The sequence below is a fragment of the Schistocerca serialis genome, chromosome 5 (genome assembly GCF_023864345.2).
Source record: "Schistocerca serialis cubense isolate TAMUIC-IGC-003099 chromosome 5, iqSchSeri2.2, whole genome shotgun sequence".
Classification (NCBI taxonomy): Eukaryota; Metazoa; Arthropoda; class Insecta; order Orthoptera; family Acrididae; genus Schistocerca; species Schistocerca serialis.
In genome coordinates, this window is record NC_064642.1 from 673,074,523 (window position 1) to 673,098,538 (window position 24,016).

The 24,016-nt window shown below is 41.9% G+C and overlaps 2 protein-coding genes and 1 non-coding gene across 3 annotated transcripts in view; 2 read left to right on the top strand and 1 right to left on the bottom strand.

Moving 5' to 3' along the window:
- LOC126480988 (uncharacterized) overlaps positions 1 to 19,979 on the bottom strand; it is a 45,500-nt gene extending 25,521 nt beyond the window's left edge. Inside the window, exon 1 of the mRNA XM_050104427.1 lies at positions 19,927 to 19,979. Coding sequence (XP_049960384.1) covers positions 19,927 to 19,941 — 15 coding nt within the window. The 5' untranslated portion in view covers positions 19,942 to 19,979. The remainder of the gene's footprint in view (positions 1 to 19,926) is intronic.
- Positions 1 to 24,016, top strand: part of LOC126480987 (phospholipase DDHD2) — a 194,677-nt gene that overhangs the window by 48,054 nt on the left and 122,607 nt on the right. The window lies entirely within an intron of this gene.
- LOC126482871 (U6 spliceosomal RNA) lies at positions 23,511 to 23,616 on the top strand. Its single transcript, XR_007587716.1, has one exon. It is a non-coding gene; the product is annotated as a U6 spliceosomal RNA (small nuclear RNA).

The window sequence follows — 24,016 nt, forward strand, 5'->3', positions numbered from 1 at the left end:
GGCGTACACGCTTCAGTAGAGAATGACAGTATGCAGTATATTGTTTCTCAAATAAACATCCTTTTTTTCTCAACACATACTATAGTACAGGGATAAATAAAGTGTCGTTAGAAAGGTTTTTTAAACGGCTTCTTAGCTTGCTTACCGATTTTGCACTACAACTTACTATTTGTGGAAAATTTTAACATAGTGATCGTACTGAGTTAATTGTCGCCGACGATGTGTCGTCTAGTCTGAGGTGCGTGAAACCGAATATTCGCAGTTGTAAACTGTCTTATCGTTATGTTCTGTACGGACTGGAATGCCTTGTCGAAAAGTGTAGTAAATAGCTTGGTGAAACACAATTTACTCAAAAAACAAAACATATCTTTCAGCTCTAAACTATTTAATGGTAGAAAAGAATACACTAGAGAATAAATATATCAATATAAAAACTTCGTGAAGGATCGGAGTAATCCGTTGTCGTTGCCAGCACCCCTGGCGGCTGGCGCGGAAAGCGGTGTGACAACTGCATCGTTACGTTAATAAACACACGATCGCGCACAACATAACTGACACTACACTGATAGAGAAGTGTGGCTCGGTCGCTACAACATAAGACTGACTTTTAACTGTCATAGGCAAAAGGGCATCATCGGTGCCCAGCTTTATACGTATATTTTACGTGGATAACTTATTAATCACGAATAAGAGACTCCCTTTTCATATTATTACAAATACCATTTTATTTGTTTTAAAGGGTACTTACTAACTTAATAATTTGTATACAGAATTGCCGTAGATAATAACCGTGACCACTGCGTTGGTTCATTATCTCTACCCAAGCCCAAGTTGACTTTTATAAACGAATTTATTTTCCGAAACGACAAACATATTTGTCATTGTCGCCTTGAATTGTGATTTACATATTGCTACTACGGCCTAACGTGCTTCCCCAAAGTACGAAGTGCAATTAAAATACAAAAAAAAAGTTGGAGGTTTTAGTGGCCTTGGTGATATACTAGGTAACTATCATAAATTCTTGATTATTATTTCACTTAGTTCGGTTCATTAGATTAGAACCAGTTTTCGTTACATAGACCCAGAAATGAGATGATTTTCGTGGGTGTGGAACATGAAAGTATGACATTTGAATGTAATACTCACTTCTTTGATTATTTGTCAGGAGATTGTCAAGATATGTGGGTGCACTACAGTAAACTGGAAATTCTAATATCTACAGAATTAATATATTGACAGAATGAAACCTAGTATGCATTTATAATAAATTTTATCATACACAAAATACCTAACCTTGACTGTTGTGATCAAGTGCAGTCAAAACTGAAATCTAACAGACATTTTTTACTTAAGCTGGCCTAAACTTCCAGTTAAGAGTTTCACTTATAGAGTAGAAGGAGTTGCCTACCAAAAAGTCTTTCAAACTCTATTTAAACTGTGCTTTATCTGAAACTAAGTTTTTAATGGCTGCTGGCAGTTTGTTGAAAATGTGTGTTCCTGAGTATTGGACCCCATTTTGGACCAAGGTAAGTGATTTTAGGTCTTTATGTAGATTGTTCTTACCCCTGCTATTGACACTGTGTATTGAGTTATTAGTTGGAAACAGAGACGTATTATTTACAACAAATTTCATTAAGAAATTAATATACTGAGAAGTAGTGGTTAGAATACCCAGTTCCTTGAAAAGTTTTCTGTATGATGATCTTGAATTTACACCACAAATGAGTCTTATTACACGCTTTTGGACTGTAGAAACTTTTGCTCAGTTTGACAAGGTACGCTGAAGTGTGAGCCCATATTACGTAATAGAATGAAAGTATGTAAGGTTTTTTATATTTATATCTCCTACATTTGCTGTCATTCACATTGCAAGTACAGACTTGTTTAACCGCTTAAGGAGTTCTGTGGCATGCAGTTCCCAACTGAATTTACTATCGAGTTGTAACCCCAGAACTGTAACACTGTCAATCTCTTCTATCTCCTTGTCTTTATATGTTATACACATGCTGGAAGGAAATCTTGTACAGGTTCCGAACTGCATGTAATGGGTCTTTCCAAAGAATTAGCTTTAAACCATTATTAATGTCAGTGAAAGTTGATCAGCAGCCATTTCTAAATCTTGATTTGCTATTTATTGCAGTGTTTGCATTATGTCTAATTTAACATCTGGCAACGTATCAGACCAGAGGTCATTAATCTACACAAGAAAAAGCAGTGGACCCAAGATGTAACCTTGAAGAAAACCATATGTAATTAATTCCCAATCAGATGAAGACTGATTACTTACTCCATAGGTATTTCACAAAGGCACTCTTTGTTTCCTGTTCATTAAATGAAACTTGAAGCATTTTGGAGCACTGCCAGTGACACCATAATATTCCAATTTACTTTAGAGAAAGCTGTGATCACACGGAGAAAGGCGTTTGATACATCACGGAAAATGCCAGTAGCCTCCAATTTGTTATCTAATGAATTAAATACATTCTCAAAGTATGTGTAAATAGCTTTCTCTCTGTCAGAACCTTTAAGAAACCTAAACTGTGGCTTGGACAATAAATTGGATCAAATGGCTCTGAGCACTATGGGACTTAACTTCTGAGGTCATCAGTCCCCTAGAACTTAGAACTACTTAAACCTAACTAACCGCAGGACATCACACACATCCATGCCCGAGGCAGGATTCGAACCTGCGACCGTAGCGGTCGCGCAGTTCCAGACTGAAGCGCCTAGAACCGTTTGGCCACACCGGCCGGCGGACAATAAATTATTTGCAGTCAGATGCTTGACCACAACCTTTTCAAATATTTTGGAAAAGCTGGGAAAAGCGAAACTGGTCAATAGCTTGACGGTATATCTTTACCCCCCCGCCCCCTTCTTGTAAAGAGCCTTAGATTCGGCATGTTTTAGTCAGTCTGGAAATGTTCCACTGATAAGAGATTGATTACACAAATAACTTAAGATAGAATTCAACTCGTCTTTGCTTAACTTCGTTGATATGTTATCATAACCTCTGGAGTACTCTGATTTTTAAGTATTTTATGATGGATGCTACTTGCCTGGGAGGAGTGAGTGTCATTTCCATTTTACTGAAGTTATGTGTAAAGATTGGTCTCAGATACTCCCGAACCTGATAACCTCAAGCTGTCAGTGACAAAAACAAAGTACTTGTTTAAGAGGTTTGCAACACTACATGCACTTGTTATCAATGTCTAATTTATTTTCATAGCTAGTTGTTCCTCTTCCTTTCTGGTCACACCTGTCTATTTTAACTGTTTCCCTTATTGTTTTTATTTTGTTACCGGATGTAATTTTCTTTTTCTCATAATGAAGCTACATAGATTTCTGATTACTTGCTTTAATATTTTACAATATTCTTTGTAATATATTACAATGCTAACATCAGAGCTGTTCCTAGATAATAGATACACTTTCCTTTTTATCCCACATGATACCTTTATTCGTTGTGAAATCCATTGTTTATTTTTCGACTTCTGTTTACTTTAGGTTACCTTTAGGGGAAAACGATTTTCAAATGAGGCAGTAACTTTATTAAATAAATGCTTTGTATTTTCCATTTGAAACAGAAGTATTGTAAACATCTGTCCAGTCCATGTCCTTGAGCACTCTCCTAAAGTTCTCAACTTTTGACTGATTTATTACCATCCTCTGATCAGTAATAGATTTTATATCCTGACAAGTTTCAACATTTAACATAAGATGCTGCACGTCATTACTGGATAGCCCGTTTACTATTGGCTTTGTGATATGGCTTTTCCCCCTAGATTTTTCTACAAAGATATTATCAACAGCAGTCTCAGAGCATTTACATACCCTAGTTGCAAAGTTCACAGTCGGAATTAAATTGAATGACAGTGTTACTGGTTGCGATAATTGTTCTCTGACAGAGTTTTTGAATAAATCCACATTAAAGTCACCAGCAACCACTATTTCCTTGTTCTTTACTTTGAGATGGGCTAAAAGAACTGCCAGATTGTTTTTGAAGATGTTAAAGTTTTCTAAAGGTGCTCTGTATACACTTGAGTATAAAGAATTTATTATGAAATTTCACTTCTGTTGTACAAGCTTCTAAGTGCTGTTCTGAGCAAAATTTATTGACACCAATATTCTTGAAATGAAAACCATTTCTGACAATTATGGCAGCTCCTCCTCTCCCCATATTTTCTTCATTTCCACAACTACCCTTATCCCAACGACTACACTTATTCCAAATAGTGTCATTATTTAAAATTATAAAAGTACGAAAGTTTCGCAAGGATCCCCAGGTGCTTTATAGACATGATGCTAAATTGATAAGTAAGACAAATTTACCGTCCTTCCCCAAAATGGCTGTCGAAAACGTGCAGGTAGACCTTCTTGTGACGAATTGTTGCCTGAGAGACATTCCTGAAAGTGTTACTGCATTTTCTGTTTATCCCCCGAGCCCTGTCAGTGTAACACGTTTATCGTTTGTGCTTTAGGGTTCCAGTGTTACAGAGGTAGTAGTATAGAGGTAGCATAGAGTAGTGCTGAATCCGGAGAATGCGGGAGACATTCAGGTCCTTTTCTTGTGTCCCTTGTTGCGGAAGAACGATGTTGAGGTAAGCATTTGCGCGTCGGTAAAAGTGTGGGCAGTTTTATGTTGTTAAAAGTCAAATGCCCCATTATGTTAGAGCTACTAATCGCAGGTAATGTCTGAGGAGGTTGGCGGTGCAGGGGCGTGGCACGTTCGAATACGCTTCGCGTTTACTATGGCGTCATAACAGTCTAATCATGATACTCCCGATAAATTGCCTTCCTTTGTCACGTGCCGGCCGGAGTGCCCGAGCGGTTGTAGGCGCTACAGTCTGGAACTGCGCGACCGCTACGGTCGCAGGTTCGCATCCTGCCTCGGGCATGGATGTGTGTGATGTCCTTAGGTTAGTTAGGTTTAAGTAGTTCTAAGTTCTAGGGGGACTGATGACCTCAGCAGTTAAGTCCCATAGTGCTCAGAGCCATTTGAGCCTGTGTCACGTAAATATGTGGATAAACATGTGGATTATTTACACAGCAATACACTCGATTACGTTGTCTTTACGAACCCATTCGAATTATACTGTGTTTATTGGACCAACTTGTTTTTCGCGCTTATTCTTCCTCTTGGACGATGTTCGAAAGCAAGCCCATTACTCTCCAAGCAAGGCCGTTCTCGGTTAATGAAAACAAAAGTTTCAGTATGTTCACTGTAGGCACTGAGGGGTAAAAAGTCCCAACACAAGATAAACGAAAGTTTGTAGTGTGTTTTTACATCTGAATGACGTCGTCTATTCAAATTTCGTACCAGTCGCATAATAGCGGCGCTAGTAGCGCCACTATGACGGTACATCAGGTTTGCTTTCACTACGCGCTGTAACGGTCGTGAGCATTAGTTATTTTTGAGATTGGACGTACTGAGTTGATGTCAGTAAAGACGGCGACACCATTAACAACACCTCATTGAGTTTGGACGAGGTCGTGTAATAGGGCTACGAGTAGCTGGAAGTTTCTTATGCGGTACTGCAGGAAGACTTCGCAGAAATGTAGCCACTGTACTCGATTGCTGGCAGCGGTGGTCGCCAGAAGGTACGGTTGCAAGACGATCGGGCTCCTGACCGCCACGTGGCACTACCGAGAGGGAAGACCATCGTGTTCGTCATACGACTCTCGAGCATCGCACTGCATCTGCAGCAACAATTTGAGCAGCTGTTGGCACCACAGTGGCACAACGAACTGTTACAAATTGGTTTCTTTAACGACAGCTCCAAGGCAGACGCCCAGTAGCGTGCATTCCTCTGCCCATAAACCACCACCATTTGCGACTTCGGTGGTGTCAACGAGAGCTCAGTGGGAGGGCAGAGCGGAAGTCCGTTGCGTTTTCTGATGAAAACCGGTTCTGCCTTGGTGCCTAGGATGGTGCTGTGGGGTTAGGTATAAGCCCGCTGAGCACCTGCAACCTACCTGTCTGGGGCCAAGACACACTTGACCTACACCTAGAGTTATGATCTGGGATTACGATTTCCTATGACAGCAGGAACACTCTTGTGGTTATCCACGCTCTCTGACTGCAACTTTGTTCATCAGTCTGGTCATTTCGACGTGTGCTGCTATTCATGAACAACTTCCAGTGGGTGTTTTCCCGACCTGTTGTGCTGCGATTCGTGAACGGCATTCCAGTGGGTGTTTTCCAACAGGACAACGCTCGCCCACATACCGCTGTTGTAACCCAACATGCGCTACAAAGTGTCGATATATTACCTTGGCCTACTCGGTGAACAGATCTGTCTCCAATCGATCATGCATGGGGCATCATCGGACGACAACTCTAGTTTCATCCGCATCCAGCATTAACCGTCCCTGTATTGACCTACCAAGAGCAACAGGCATGGAACTCCGTCGCACAAACTGACACCGACACCGGTATTCCACAATGCATGCACGTTTGCGTGCTTGCATTCAACATTCTAGCGGTCACACCTGTTACTAGTGTACCAGCATTCCACATTTGCAAAGACTTTTCTGTCGATTACATTACCCTCTGAACTTGCAACGTTAATAACTTAAATATGTTACCGAGATAAGTGTATTCCAGAAATTTCATTACTCTCTGTTGATTATTTCGTGGTTCTGTGATTTTCCCCCGTTAGTGTATACTTACCTCTGTAGCCCTGATCGGTAGCGCACACTTGGGCCGTGACGCCCGACTCTTTAAGTACTCGGTTCGTATCCCGATGGTGGAAGAAATATTCGCCGATAGTATTTCGCCGGCAAGAGGAGGGAAAATAGTGGCGTAAAGTTCTTGATCACAAACCTTTGCACAAGTATACGCTTTGTCACGTGTATTTAAGAGCAGGTGACACTGTTGCTGATTAGAGAAAATGAATGGTTCAATATGTAGTGAAGCGTGCGCTTTTCGGAACCTTCCTGGCAGATTAAAATCAATACAGTGTGGGGGAAACATCTGTCAAAGTTGGGGAGAGGCTATGGCAGAAATTAATTTGCGAGGACGTGTGGGACGTGCCTTGATAGCTCAGCGGTTGAGAGAAAAGTTCGCGGAAGGCAAGTTTCTGTGTACTATTCCCAGGTGTGTGTATAGTTTCAATCCGGCAGGAAAGTTAACAGTTGCTTATTATCCGTCCCTCCGTTCGGGGACGGTAAGCTCTTGGCGCTGTTCGAGAAGCGTAATCTATGTCCGAGAATATCGCCGTCGAATGCAAGACTCAGATTGCTTATTTAACTTAATATTCATTAAATTATTGTTAGTGATTTGCTAAAGAAGTAAACTATGCCTTGCATAAGGCGGAAATTCTCTTCAGTTTTTCTGCACAAGCACAGAAAACACGAAGAGCTGCAATATCGTAAAGATGACCGTAGTAGACACCCGGTTTCCCTCTCTCCCTCACTTATCACAGTCATGCACACGACTTAGATACACATTTTACACTTCAGGAAAAGTCGGAAGGAGACAGAGGGAAATCATCTTTGCTGTACATGCGCCAGAATACTCGGCTAGGTAGCTGACGCAAGTAATTGAATCGATAGAGATCGAATCCATTTGGCCGGTATTGATTCTTTCTCGGTCGCCACAGACTCCAACTAGTAGACGACATTGCGTTTAATGTGGGTCTAACATATCAAAAATTAAAATTACATCAAACTCGGACGCATAGAACAATTCATCGACCGTTTACTCCTTGTATTTCTGCTTTTGTAGAGACAGACCCCTTAAGCACAGCGTTATCTCTCGTAAGCAACCTCATCGTCTCTTCCTAGAGCACGGCGGCCATTTCCTGCGCGGTGAACTAACTTAAAGACTTGATAAGACTCGTAATGAGAATACGACGTATGGTTGTTCGGTTAACTTGTGTTAAAGGTTTAACACAATAAGTAGGACTATATTCACCCAGTATTTGACATTCACAAAATAATAAAAGGAAGAAGTTCATAGCTTACTGCATTTTAGCTGTTCATGCAGTAAAACTTCAGCTTCATGCGTGACGCTTTAATTCATTACCTCTTGCGCAACACATTTTGCACACTGTATCCACATATACGACCGAGTGCACCGGTACCTGTAAAACTATATCGAAAAAAAATTAATTATTTCATGTAAAGAAATCTTTTGTTAATCTAACACGTTCCACATCATAACTGAGTATCGTATTCATGATGCATTGACCAAGTAGTTGATCTAATCTAGAGTTCAAGACATACGCAGTCATAAATATTGAGATATGTTTTTCTTAAAACTGAGCGCAAATTACCCAGACTATACTAATCTCATGTTTTTTAACGAGAACACTTGTTTCAAAGCTTTGTAAACATTATCTCGCTTACGTGCTTGATGTCAAATATTTAACTAATTAATTCGTTTGTAATCAGGCGTTCGGAGCTGTTTTATACACGGTAGATCGATTTTTTCAAGAATTGGGGAGGGAATTTATTGTTACGAAATGAAGCTAGGTTGCTCACTGTTAAGACACTGGACTCTTAGTACTGATAGAGTGCAGATCCCCATTTTGTTAAAACACACGCTAAGACAAAAAAAGATAAAACATCTGAATGGACTGGAAATCGGTAGATGTAGTGTACATGTACACACACATATTATTACAATTTCAGAAAAAACTGGATGATTTATTCAAGAGAAAGAGCCTTAGAATTGAGAAAGTCTGTAACGCGTTAGTCCACCTCTGGCCCTTATCCAACCAGTTACTCGGCTCGAAATTGATTGATAGAGTTGGCGGATGCCCTCCTAAGGGATATCGTGCAAAAATTCTGTCTAAATGGCGCTTTAGATCGTCAAGAACCCAAGCCGCGTGGAGGGCTCAGCCCACAGTGCTCCAGACGTTCTTAATTGGGGAGACATCGGGCAACCTTGCTGACCGAAGTAGGATTAGGTACCGTAAGTACGAAGACAAGCAGTAGATACTCCCGCCGTGTGTGGGCGGCATTTATCTTGCAGAAACGTAAAATAGGGACATCTCCAGACACGTCTTCCCTAGTCATCAGGGATCAGTTCGAAGCGGGATTCGTTGCTGAAGACTACTCCAGTCAGTGAGTTTCCAGGCTGAAGACGTGTATTGAGACGCCCTGGGCAGCGATGGAATACCAACGTGACTGTCGTCCGCCACACGACCCGACAACCAGCAACCAGGAGTGATGGTCTGGGGTGCCATTTCTTTTCATAGCAGGACCTCTTTGGGTGTCATTCGCTTTTGTTTTTTATTTTATTTATTTTTTGCCCTTAATGGCAAGCCATCCTGGGCTTACATTTCAGTAAGATAATGCTCGCCTGCACACGGTGAGAGTCTCTGCTGCTTGTCTTCGTGCTTGCCAAATCCTACCTTGGCGAGCAAGGTCGCCGCATCGGGCCATCCAACCAGCTCGGGATTCTGACCATCTAACGCGCCAGTTGGACAGAATTTGACACGATATCCCTCAGAATGACATCCAACATCTCAGTCAGTCAATGCCAAGCCGAATAACTGCTTGCGTAAGAGCCAGAGGTGGACCAACGAATTATTGACCTGCTCAGTTTGCGAAGCTCTTTCTTCTGAATCATCCAATTTTTTTCTGGAATTGTAATAATTTGTTTATCTGCACATCCACGTCACACTACCGATTTACTCCCTATTCGGACAATTCCTTCATGGTGCATCATTTTTATTGAGTGTGTACTTTTCATTTCCTGCCCCAAAAGGTGGAATTGGCTGTTCGAGTAACAACCCATCGGATAGTGGAGGACTTAAGTAGTGAAGGAGAGAGAACTAGTTGGAAATATTTGGGACCGAATTTCCATTCGCTGCATTTGCCTTGCTAACAAGGAAAACCTCGAAAACTATGGTGAGAACCGGGCGTGGACACTGTTTAGTTAAATTCTGGCACAATATGACCCAAACAAAAAATTGAAAGCCTCTTCGATGTAAAATTTTGTTTGTGCGTACATAAAATATAGTTGCTCGAAGTGTGCAGTGTACCTGTGTGGCTACTGATCGCGTATTCTCCGGCCCCCTCCCCCTCCAGTGATTCACCTAAGTTGCTGCAGATGAATTCCTTCAGTGAAGAAACGATCGATTCCTAACGCCATCCTCGTCCAGTCCCGTTTCGGTTCGCCGTTGTCACCTTCGACGAAGATGTGATTTTGAACACCCTAACATTCTTGCTGTAAACGAGGGCGTGCTGGAAAGTAATGCATCCGAGTTTTTTATGTGACAACTCTGAAATATTTTGAAATAATACAAACTTTATTAACAATTATACATCTTTATTGTTAGATGTGTTGTTGCGGTCTTCAGTCCAGAGACTGGTTTGATGCAGCTCTCCATGCTACTCTATCCTGTGCAAGTTTCTTCATTGTAACCTACATCCTTCTGAATATGTTCAGTGTATTCATCTCTTGGTCTCCCTCTACGATTTTTTACCCTCCACGATGACCTGCAATACTAAATTGGTGATCCCTTGATGCCTCAGAATATGCCCTACCAACCGATCCCTTCTTCTAGTCAAGTTGTGCCTCAAATTTCTCATCTCTCCAATTCTGTTCAATACCTCCTCATTAGTTATGTGATCTACCCATCTAACCTTCAGCATTCTTCTGTAGCACCACATTTCGAAAGCTTCTATTTTCTTCTTGTCTAAACTATTTATCGTCCACGTTTCACTTCCATACATGGCTACACTCCATACAAATACTTTCAGAAACGACTTTCTGACACCTAAATCTATACTCTCTTCTTCAGAAATTCTTTCCTTGCCATTGCCAGTCTACATTTTATATCCTCTCTTCTTCGACCATCATCAGTTACTTTGCTCCCCAAATAGCAAAACTCATTTACTACTTTAAGCGTCTCACTTCCTAATATAATTCCCGCAGCATCACCCGATTTAATTCGACTACATTCCATTATCCTCGTTTTGCTTGTGTTGATGTTCATCTTATATCCTCCTTTCAAGACACTGTCCATTCCGTTCAACTGCTCTTCCAAGTCCTTTGCTGTCTCTGACAGAATAACAGTGTCATCGGCGAACCTCAAAGTTTTTGTTTCTTCTCCATGGATTTTTATACCTACTCCGAATTTTTCTTTTGTTTCCTTTACTGCTTGCTCAATATACAGATTGAATAACATCGGGGACAGGCTACAACCCTGTCTCACTCCCTTCCCAACCGCTGCTTCCCTTTCATGCCCCTCGACTCCTATAACTGCCATCTGGTTTCTGTACAAATTGTAAATAGCCTTCCACTCCCTGTATTTTACCCCTGCCACCTTCAGAATTTGAAAGAGAGTATTCCAGTCAACATTGTCAAAAGCTTTCTCCAAGTCTACAAATGCTAGAAACGTAGGTTTGCCTTTCCTTAATCTATTTTCTAAGATAAGTCGTAGGGTCAGCATTGCCTCGCGTGTTCCACCATTTATACGGAATCCAAACTGATCTTGTCCGAGGTCGGCTTCTACCAGTTTTTCCATTCGTCTGTAAAGCGTGTTAGTATTTTGCAGCCGTGACTTATTAAACTGATAGTTCGATAATTTTCACACCTGTCAACGCCTTCCTTCTTTGGTATTGGAATTATTATATTCTTCTTGAAATCTGAGGGTATTCCGCTTGTCTCACACATCTTGCTCACCAGATGGTAGAGTTTTGTTAGGCCTGACTCTCCCACGGGCGTCAGTAGTTCTAATGGAATGTTGTCTACTCCCGGGGCCTTGTTTCGACTTAGGTCTTTCAGTGCTCTGTGAAACTCTTCACGCAGTATCATATCTCCCATTTCATCTTCATCTACATTCTCTTCCATTTCCATAATATTGTCCTCAAGAACGTCGTCCCTCTACACTCCTGGAAATTGAAATAAGAACACCGTGAATTCATTGTTCCAGGAAGGGGAAACTTTATTGACACATTCCTGGGGTCAGATACATCACATGATCTCACTGACAGAACCACAGGCACATAGACACAGGAAACAGAGCATGCACAATGTCGGCACTAGTACAGTGTATATCCACCTTTCGAAGCAATGCAGGCTGCTATTCTCCCATGGAGACGATCGTAGAGATGCTGGATGTAGTCCTGTGGAACGGCTTGCCATGCCATTTCCTCCTGGCGCCTCAGTTGGACCAGCGTTCGTGCTGGACGTGCAGACCGCGTGAGACGACGCTTCATCCAGTCCCAAACATGCTCAATGGGGGACAGATCGGGAGATCTTGCTGGCCAGGGTGGTTGACTTACACCTTCTAGAGCACGTTGGGTGGCACGGGATACATGCGGACGTGCATTGTCCTGTTGGAACAGCAAGTTCCCTTGCCGGTCTAGGAATGGTAGAACGATGGGTTCGATGACGATTTGGATTTACCGTGCACTATTCAGTGTCCCCTCGACGATCACCAGTGGTGTACGGCCAGTGTAGGAGATCGCTCCCCACACCATGATGCCGGGTGTTGGCCCTGTGTGCCTCGGTCGTATGCAGTCCTGATTGTGGCGCTCACCAGCACGGCGCCAAACACGCCTACGACCATCATTGGCACCAAGGCAGAAGCGACTCTCATCGCTGAAGACGACACGTCTCCATTCGTCCCTCCATTCACGCCTGTCGCGACACCACTGGAGGCGGGCTGCACGATGTTGGGGCGTGAGCGGAAGACGGCCTAACGGTGTGCGGGACCGTAGCCCAGCTTCATGGAGACGGTTGCGAATGGTCCTCGCCGATACCCCAGGAGCAACAGTGTCCCTAATTTGCTGGGAAGTGGCGGTGCGGTCCCCTACGGCACTGCGTAGGATCCTACGGTCTTGGCGTGCATCCGTGCGTCGCTGCGGTCCGGTCCCAGGTCGACGGGCACGTGCACCTTCCGCCGACCACTGGCGACAACATCGATGTACTGTGGAGACCTCACGCCCCACGTGTTGAGCAATTCGGCGGTACGTCCACCCGGCCTCCCGCATGCCCACTATACGCCCTCGCTCAAAGTCCGTCAACTGCACATACGGTTCACGTCCACGCTGTCGCGGCATGCTACCAGTGTTAAAGACTGCGATGGAGCTCCGTATGCCACGGCAAACTGGCTGACACTGGCGGCGGCGGTGCACAAATGCTGCGCAGCTAGCGCCATTCGACGGCCAACACCGCGGTTCCTGGTGTGTCCGCTGTGCCGTGCGTGTGATCATTGCTTGTACAGCCCTCTCGCAGTGTCCGAAGCAAGTATGGTGGGTCTGACACACCGGTGTCAATGTGTTCTTTTTTCCATTTCCAGGAGTGTATATACTCCATTCCTCCTTTCTGCTTTCCCTTCTTTGCTTAGAACTGGGTTCCATCTGAGTTCTTGATATTCATGCAAGTGGTTCTCTTGTCTCCAAAGGTCTCTTTAATTTTCCTTTAGGCAGTATCTGTCTCACCCCCTAGTGATATGCGCCGCTACATCCTTACATTTGTCCTCTAGCCATCCCCGCTTAGCCATTTTGCACTTACTGTCGATCTCATTTTTGAGAATTTTGTAATCCTTTTTGCCTGCTTCATTTACTGCATTTTTGTATTTTCTCCTTTCATCAATTAAATTCAGTATCTCTTCTCTTACCCAAGTATTTCTATCAGCCATCGTGTTTTTACGTACTTGATCCTCTGCTTCACTATTTCATCTCTCAAAGCTACCCATTCTTATAACGTATTTCTTTCCACCATTCTCGTCAATCCTTCCCTAATGCTCCCCCAGAAACTCTCTAAAACCTTCTTTCAGTTTATCCAGGTCCCATCTCCTCAAATTCCCACTTTTTTGTAGTTTCTTCAGTTTTAATCTACAGTTCACAACCAATAGATTGTGGTCAGAGTCCACATATACTCCTGGAAATGTCTTACAATTTAAAACCTGGTTCCTGAATCTCTGTCTTATCATTATATAATCTATCTGAGACCTTCCAGTATCTCCAGGCTTCTTCCATGTATACAACCTTCTTTCATGATTTTTGAACGAAGTGTTAGCTATGATTAAGTTATGCTCTGTGCAAAACTTCTACCAGGCGGCTTCCTCTTTCATTCCTTACTCCCGTTCCATATTCACCTACTACGTTTCCTTCTCTTCCTTTTCCTACTATCGAGTTCCAGTCACCCATGACTATTAAATTTTCGTCTCCCTTCATTATCTGAATAATTTCTTTTATCTTATCATACATTTCATCAATCTCTTCGTCATCTGCGGAGCTAGTTGGCATATAAGCTTGTGCTACTGTGGTAGGCATGGGGCCACAATAATGCGTTCACTATGCCTTTTGTAGTAGCTTACCCGCATTCCTATTTTCCTATTCATTATTAAACCTACTCCTGCAAAACCTACTCCTGCATTACTCCTATTTGATTTTGTATTTATAACCCTGTATTCACCTGCCCATAAGTCCTGTTCCTCCTGCCACTGAACTTCGCTAATTACCACTATATCTAACTTTAACCTACCCATTTCCCTTTTTAAATTTTGTAACCGACCTGCCCGATTAAGGGATCTGACATTCCACGCTCCGATCCGTAGAACGCGTTTTCTTTCTCCTGATAACAACGTCCTCCTGAGTAGTCCCCGCCCAGAGATCCGAATTGGGGACTATTTTACCTCCGGAATATTTTACCCAAGAGGACGCCATCATCATTTAACCGTACAGTAAAGCTGCATGGGAAAAATTACGGCTGTTGTTTCCCCTTGCTTTCAGCCGTTCGCAGTACCAGCACAGCAAGGCCGTTTTGGTTAGTGTTACAAGGCCAGATCCGTCAATCATCCAGACTGTTGCCTCTGCAACTACTAAAAAGGCTGCTGCCCCTCTTCAGGGACCACACGTTTGTCTGGCCTCTCAACAGATACCCCTTCGTTGTGGTTGCACCTACGGTACGGCTATCTGTATGGCTGAGGCACGCAAGCCTCCCCACCAACGGCAGGGTCCATGGTTCATTGGGGGGGGGGGGGGGGCTTTATTCTTTGTATCTACATATTTATCTCTCAACATAGTCACCCTGGCAACACATTTTTCCCAACGAAATACAAGTTTGTTGATATTGTCACAGTAGAATGTTAGACTTTGTTGATGGAGCCACTACTTCACCTCTGCTTGCACCACGTCATAACTATCAAAGTGAAAACCTCGAAGGTATCTTCAAGATTTGGAAATAGGTGAAAATCAGATGTGGCCAAGTCGCGACTGTATGGAGGATTATAGATGTCAGTGGACCCAGTGTGTCGGATTGTTGCTGAAGTCGTAGTCTTCTATTGTCATGCCCAAGGAGATGGATTTCAATTGGAAACACGTTTTGAGCATTTAGAAACTCGATTACTGCACGCTGTTTCTCACGCACCGACATAGTTACACACATACCGCCATGTTACACGCAACAGTTCTGAACTCCCTCGCTGCAGAGGGTTGCAACTTTCTCCATCGAAGTGGGAAAGTCGACTGATAAATGTGTTTGACATGTAATACCTCAACCGATATTGAGAACTGAATAAAAAAATCAGAAGCATTGCTTTTCTGCACGGCCCCTTAGATTTTATGCACGCGCGAAATTTAAATTCGCGTTTGCGATTCTATTCCATACTCACGTCTCCTCTGGCGTCGCTGAAACCAGGGTACATCCTGCTACGAATTGATGTTAAAGCTTGCAGATATATTACAGAAAAATCACCTATTATTAAAATATGTGTATTTGGCATCCTCATGGAATATGTTCATCTCTTTGCTATTGATTTTGATAAAAGCCGATACACTTTTCCTAAAGTTCGAGGCGAAGAAATTTAAATCTTAAGGTCGCAGATAACACTGTAATTGTGTCAGAGACGGTAGTTCACTTAGAAGATCTATTTAATGGAATGCGTATTTTCTTAAAGAGAGGTTATGAGACGAACATGAATAAAAGTCAATCAATAATAGCGGTGTGTAGTGGAATAAAACGAGGCGGTGTTGAGGGAATGAAATTAGGAAAGGAGACACTAAAAGTAATAGACGAATTTTGTTATTTGAGCAACAAAAGAACTGGCTACAACATAAGTGAAGAGGATATAAAATGTAGACTGTCAATAACACGAAAAACTGTACTGAAAAAGAGAATTTAAATCTAAGTGTTACCAAGTCATTTCGGGAAGTACCTGTTTGGAGATCAAGCAGCTGGGTCATCGGTCCCATCGTATCAGGGAAGGATGGAGAAGGAAGTTGACCGTGCCCTTTGAGAGGAACCATGCCGGCATTTGCCAGAAGCGATTTAGAGAAATCACGGAAAACCTAAATCAGGATGGCCAGATGCGGGTTTGAACCGTCGACCTCCCGATTGCGAGTCCAATGTGCTAACTACTGCACCACTTCGCTCGGTATCGAATGGAATTGGAGAGAAAATATCTTTATGATTAAACCTGACGAAAACTAGGGATCACTTGGTCCTGAGGCATGAAGGAATAGTTAATTTGATAAAACAACCGCAACTATTTCTAAACTGAGGAACGTTTAATATTTGTTGTTATACGAGTGGCATTGTTCTTTTTTTATTTGATTATTATCGCATAATTTTCCCTGGTGTGCAGGATTTTTATTCAGGTCCATGAGACCCAGTTTCGATTCGACTATTCTCGAATGAGAAGTCACAATTTACTAATGAACTATGTGTTGATTTTGTAAAAAATTTTTTTTGATGTGATCGTGTAAGATAGTCATCTTCTCACTTAACACGTTATACGCGAAGAACCGAAATGAATCTTTGTGCGTCGCACCGTCGTATTTGTGTTGTGGACCCGTATGTAACAAAAGTAGAGGAGAGGTAACTTTTTGTCTAGGAGGGGAGGGAGCGGGAGAAATCAGACTCCATTAAGGCCGTCTCTCTTTTCTTGTGAAAATATGTAGAATTTGAGTCAGGACACAGACGCAGAAACGGTATACTTCAAAGCCCCCTCGTTCTCGCTTGCCTGTCGGATTGCATCCAACAACTGCGACTAAAGAATGGTGGTGTTGCGCCGATAAATGGATAAAAACCCTTCTTTTCTTCTAACAAAAAACCGATCTGATGTACTTCTTTGTGATGCAAGTTGGTCAGCGCGACTACTGTTGTCACGAGTTGTGAAACAAGTTCAAAGTAAATTTCTGCTTTATTTTTTAATATACCGGAAGCTGAATAAACACCAGTATTTTGATAGACTATTATCGTTCTTGGGTGACCTTAGACTGCATTTTTGTTTTCGGCGGTGTGCGTGCGTCATCTCGAGTACGGATAGCATGCCGTTGCAATTACGCCAGTGACGTTCCGTGTGCGCAATTCTTACTCGCATCCTGCACAACGAAACCACAACATTGGTCAGTTTTCAAGACTAGTTTCAATGCCAGTTTCATTTACGTTTCTTGCAGTCTCTCAGCAGCAACGTGTGGAAGGGTTGTGTATGTTCGTTCTGTAGTGTATATCGCACTACTGTCATTTATCACGAGCAGTGGCTGTGAATTGTGCCGACCTACACTCTGTCCTCGAAAAAAACACGAACAGGTAAGGACAGCAGAAGTGTGAAAGTGTCGTTAAGTTAGTCCTCAGCGCTTGTTGATTCTTACGCTACATTTTCACGGTGTTCACTCGCGAATGTGCTGCAGATCGACATTAACGAAAACGGTGGTACCGCAGGGCTGGTCACTTAATTAGGTACAGGGTGTAGTCATGCTGAACATTTTTTTGTATAATCATGGTTGGTTGTAAGCTCGTGGTGAAAATGTACGGTCCTGTAATTTCCAGATGAGAAGCCAATCACAAGCAGATGGGTCGCCTCGGACTGAGTATAGAGGATATTTAAGTTGTCTTCATGTTATAGGGTATCATTTTACTAAAGAGAGCATATCAGTGAAAGACGTAGTACCAACGGGCAAAAAACTTTGAAAAGAATACATTTTTCCATAAAGCGTCAGTCATGTTAAACACGGTCGTCTTTGGATGAGAATTACGAGGAACACCCACAACGCTTCTTATTGACCGTTCTTTTCCGATAAATCCGGTCTATAGACATTTCCTAATATCTATTGCGAGGCATTGACTCTAGCCGAGGAAGATGATGTTTTCCAACAACATAATCCTTTGTTTGGTTATATTACAGTCAGAATTATTGTTGTTCGAATTATAATTTCATGTATTCAGACGCAGTCATACTGCTCACACACGTCGAGAATTTTCACAACTTGCTCGGATTCAAATCTGATGATATAGCCTTGCTGTTCTTGATGGTTATGCTTTCCCACGTGGAAACAATGAGGTACAGTTTGGTGGCCGACGTGCACACTACATACTAATCTGGCCTTGAACTGTAATGATCATTGCTTTATTAAGCTGAAAGCTCACTTCTCGTAAATTAGTGTGCTGTGTCACTATTAGTTACAGTTTGTTCGCTAAAGCAGATAGCAGCCACTGACGGACAAATAAGGAAAAAAGCGTGGCTCGCTCGCTAGACTACGAAATCTGATTTCAGCCGCATTTGGGTAACATTTTCCTGTCTGAGCGCCCACATTTGACTTCGAACAAACCCACGCGTTTCTTAATTGTGGCAGATACAGTATTATTTTATTCATGGCTATAATTTTCAGGAATTGTTTAATATATTTCTCAGAATAAAATTCAGTCGTCAGATGCAGATATATTTTTAATTCGCTTTACCGTTTTCGACAAATCAAATAGTCGTCTTCAGAAGCGTGCAGAATTAGGGATATTATAAATTTAAATGTGTGTGTGTGTGTGTGTGTGTGTGTGTGTGTGTGTGTGTGTGTGTGTGTGTGTGTAAGAAGTATATCACATAAATTCACAAATTCACTTGGTATTACTTTAGCAGATGTCAATATCTTCTTCATGGAAGCATAATCCCATGACATGTTCAGAAATGTACGTATTGTATGTGATTATTGTAAAACACAGATTGACAGTTTACAGTAATTGAATCACATCTATGGATACGTTAAGCTGCTGTGCTAGCAGCAAGGAAATATATAAATGCATATAAAAAAACCAAGGCATATAAAGAAGTTATATATAATACATTTGATAGGACATGGCCCCATTCCTTTTACGTAATACCCTGTGCCATGTTGTTTCAAATGTATTATGCATAACTTCTTTATATACCTTGGTTATATTTTTATATGCTTTTTATATACTCCCTGCTGCTAGCACAAAAGCTTGACATATACATAGATGTAATTCAGTTACTGTAAATAGTCATTCTGTGTTTACAATAATTTCAAACAATATGTACATTTCTGGACATATTATGGCATTATGCTTCTATGAAGAAGATATTGACATCTGCTAAACCAATACTAAGTACGTTTCTGTAATATACTTTTTATACTTCACATATATGTATAGTCAAGATCTAAAGATTTATAAAATTTTGTTGACTTCTGAATACGACAAATTAATTTGTCAAAACTGTTAAGGCGTATTAAAAATATATTTGCAACTGACAACTGAAAAAGTTTTGTCAGAGAAATGTTATTTACATGGACTACTACCACATATTCTCGGGCATATCTCAGGACTAGTCTTGGAATATTAAGCATACAAAGTGCGAAAGTAAGATGTTTGAAGAAGAGATCTAGCAGCATTACATCTGTTTGGCGGTTCTGGAGTGCCATGCCACTAAGCTCGATGGCATGAATTTGTAACGTGAGAAGTGTCACAAATGTTTCGTGTTACAGTGTAGCCAACACTGAAAGTATAAAGGTTCGAAAGATATTGGTGTCTGCTTTGAAAATGTATAATTTTTTAATGGTAGTTATTTTAACATTACTGATACAAACTAAATACCGACATACTCATTGCTTGTCACCGGACGTTTTACTTATTCACATCAACAGCAGCAGGATGGGGGAAATATAATTGTGGCAAGCCTGTTTGTAGTTCCGCTTGCGTCTGTTTTCAGATTGTAAATAGTAGAACACATGTGAAACATGCATTTCGAACAGTGCTGGATGTGTAGAAGTAGTTTTGCTTGTGCGGTGTGTACGAAGCGGGAGGATTTTGTTTCTCGCCCGTCTTGAAGATGGGCCTCGGGTCATTTGGCTGGGTTGTCGGGGGAAGCGCGCAGCAGTTGGCAGCGCTTGACTTGGAAGGCCGAGCTGTGGGTATTGAGCCGCGCTATGCTCGTCGTGTGTACGCGGCTCCAGCCCGATGTTTGGTACTCACGACTCCGTGTAGTTCTGCGTTTTTCGTGACGTGTGTGTTTCTAAGTGCGCGTGTGTTAACACGACTTGGTGGTTACGTCGCTGAATTTACGTCATTATTCCAATTAACTAAGTAAGTATTTCGATGTCTTATTCATGTATGTCGTGATAGACAACATAATCGTTGTTTAACGCATTTAGTAAATTTATTATCTATACGGAGAGCGTGGAGGACGACGACGAAAAACCGCGCGTTTGAAATTGACCGTATCGGGAATTAGCTTGCCTTAACAGAGTCTGTTGTGTAGTTGTTCCATATTGGTTGTCACACACAGATTTGGATCTCTTGTTGCAGGCGAATATTTAGGGACCCAAAAAGCGGGAGCTGTATGAATTGCGCATAGAACGAAGTATTGGCTTCCAAACTACGTCCATTTATTTACAAAAGAATATCAGACCGCGCTTGATTTTTGCGAACATAGTGTGGGTTTCCCCAGATGATCAGAGGCGAGATTGGTGGAATGATGCTTTCTGCCTCTGCTGTGTGACTTCTATAGTGTAGATTCCCTTGTCAGTAACCGTAAGTTTCGAGTGATGACACATTGGTTAAGAGTCTTTCCATAGCTTGCCTAAATAGTGCCAGTAGTCGTTGAACTAACACTACTTTTCCTACCCCACCATTGGATTGTTATTGTCATGTTGCCACTAGTTTTGTTTGTATATGTGTACCCCGTGCTCCGTCTGACGAAATAGTGCTTGTGGAAGGGGTCAGGGTTGTTGTATCTACGTGTTCTATTTTAGTATCAGCCGTAGGGTTGCATGTACTCCAGTTTTACGCTGTTAGTGAAACTGTCAAATATTCAAGAACTGTGTGTTTTCGAGTGTGCAGAGAGATTAGAGGCTTCTTTTCCAGCAGTAACGCTCTAATTTCGGTTGTGAACTAAGACGCGGATGACTGCACTGCATGTTGCGCCACGATGCTTTATTGGCTCAGCCGCTGAAGAAGCTAACGCGATACATATCTTCCATGTGGACAAGAGCCCTTTTTTATCGTCTGCGTAACAGCAGACCGGCGGAAACAGTGAATTTTCCGTATATCAGAGGGACTATATACAGTTCGACTAACCCGTCTCGTCTAGTTACGTAATGTGAAATGTTACATCAAAAGGATTTACTTGACGGAGCGGAACATTTTTTCCCCTAGAAGCTTTCTTCTGACTGTAATAATGCGATGTTCAGCGGTGGCATGCTGTTGACATATTCCTGCGAGAATTTGCATTTAATCGCTGGCGCAAATGCAGGTGACACCTGCGTTCACGAAAAAATTCTTAGATTATTTCGTATCAGAAAGTCTGAAATGTTGCTGATTACTGTTGCACATTGACATACTGAGAGTACCAAAGTTGGAATTTTAATGTGGCTCGATATATTTTGTATTTTCATGTTTTTGGATGAAACTGCCAACGGAACGATGAGTTACGAGCTGCTGTACAACACGCCAAAAGCTGTTTGAATTTCACAATTGCTTTCCGTATTTTGCGTGCAAATGTGGTTTTTTGTCAGCTGTATATGCGTCTGATTCACGCATAAAATTTGTTAATGGCCTTAGCTGTTAATAATTCCAAATAGTTCTATTTTAATAAATGTTCATACTTTAAATTTCGAAAGACTTCATAAATTTCGAAAGTCGTTCGAGCGTGAGTCTATTGTTAGACACACATGCCATACTGAAACAGTTTATTAAATTGCGGTTGATAATTTTCAAATAGCAGAGCGAAATAGATTGTTCTCTGATGAGTCGAAGGCGCAGATTATACCTGTTGTCCTTACAGTTATTGTAATAAGCATTTTATTCTTCATGTGAATGAGCAGTAAGATACTGTTAATATTGTAACCATTTGTAGCCGAAGTTTGATGATGCGCTGTTGACATCAATGCATTTAAGCATTGAGGAAGGAATCGATATTAGCGAAATAACTCACGTTCAGTTAATGGGCCTGAAAGCCTAAAGATATAGTTACGTATTGTAATACCGGCATCTGTCTCTAAGCAAGTAGTTCTGTCAAGGAGCTGTGCGCTGGAAATTCAAGATTATCAGTTGAACACCCCCCCCCCCCCCCCCCCCCCTCCTCCCCGCTTTCCCGGTTTAGGCTGCAGGCGTAACTCGTTAACAGTAGCTTCATTAGTTATTCGGAAAAAAGTGAAGAATGCTGTTAATTTATATGACCAGGTAAACCCCGCTGTGAACTCGTGTTACATAAAAGCTACCCGAAGCAACGCCAGATCAAGTGACTATAGCCCTCGTTTGTTGCTTCTGTCGCAGAAATATGTGTCGTATCGGTAAAGAAAGCATTTTACAACGAAATTGTATCACAAAGAGCAAGCCACGATGATGGGATTAACGACCACTGGGCCAGTAAGGGTTTGTTCGTGTGACGTGTCACCCTTCCGCAAACTTTCGTTAATCAGTTTGGATCACGCAAGCTGTGAAACTTCATCCGCCAGAGGTTTGCGGATAGAAAATGACGAACGTCCGAGGAAACTTTTGGCTAAGCTACTTGGGGCTAAAGTGGCACTGAAAGAGGAACAATGGACAAGTTTTTCTATTTTTTTTATCGCATTGATAGTCTTTTGTGCTTTTCTCATACAGCACGTTATCAGCAATGTTAACTGTATTAATTAATGAACGTTGCTCTTGTCCTTACAGAATGTCTGTATTCAGAAACTATGAAGCTGTGTTTATACAAGAGCATCCGTTCTATAAGAACATCAGTATTAAATCGGTACTGTTTCAGCAGAGTGAACTTGAACTTCGTTCCGATACTTTTGCACAACTGTGAAGGGGCACACGCGTGTTGATAGAGACGCCCGGTAGGGTCGGGCAAATATTAAGTAAAGGGTCACCGATAGCTCCAACTCAAGTCTTCTGCTTCAGCTCTATAACGCGAGTGTGCTCATGACTTTATTTGAACATTCACTGTGATTTTTAGTCTAATTATCTGCGATGAAATGCCACTGTCCGTTGGCACATACAGTGATACAGCGAAGACCGCTTTTATTACTATCCGAATAACAGTATAAGCGTAGATAGTATAGAAGACATTGGCTACTTACATGCATACACGCTAATAGACCTAATCATTGAAATAATTCCACAACTGGTCTTACCTGGGTTGGAGTCGCCCGACCAGAATTTTATGAATTGTATTTCGTTTGCTGCTAAAGAAAGCAAGTTCTAGAATGCAAAGAATACCTCCGCCTGTGACTGCGCCATTGTCCACAATGCACAAGTTCAGTATGAGAGCCTGTTTGGAATTTGTGAAGTAACTGATCGACCATTTGAAACTTTGTCTAGTTGTGATATTCGCTTCGGCTGTAAATATAATGAAACTGGAACGATACAGAGAACATTAGCATGGTCCTATGCTCAGAGATGACACGCAAAATCGTGAGGATTCCACATTTGTACTCCTTTAGTGGCAGACGTTTTTGAAATTTGGCACGCGACTAAATTACCAAGATTTATAACTGAACGCCTCTGACGAACACTACTGCAAAGAAAACAATTTAAGTCCAGTCACCAAAGGTGGGTCAGTCACTACACAACTCTAGATTCATTATGGCATTATGTCACGGAGCAGAAATCTGGTATTGGAACATGTGAAGTACAACGTGCAACAGCAAACGTTTCTTGTTGTATCGCTAAATTCAGATTAAACAGTGTCTGACGTATCAGCAACTGTAAAGCTGAAGCGGTACTCAAGCTCCACAGGTGTCATTAATTACCAATTGAATGCAACACAAAATTATTTCACTCTAAAAATCGCAAGTCCGTTCTTGAATGTTACGTGAAGCACAATCCGTGGAA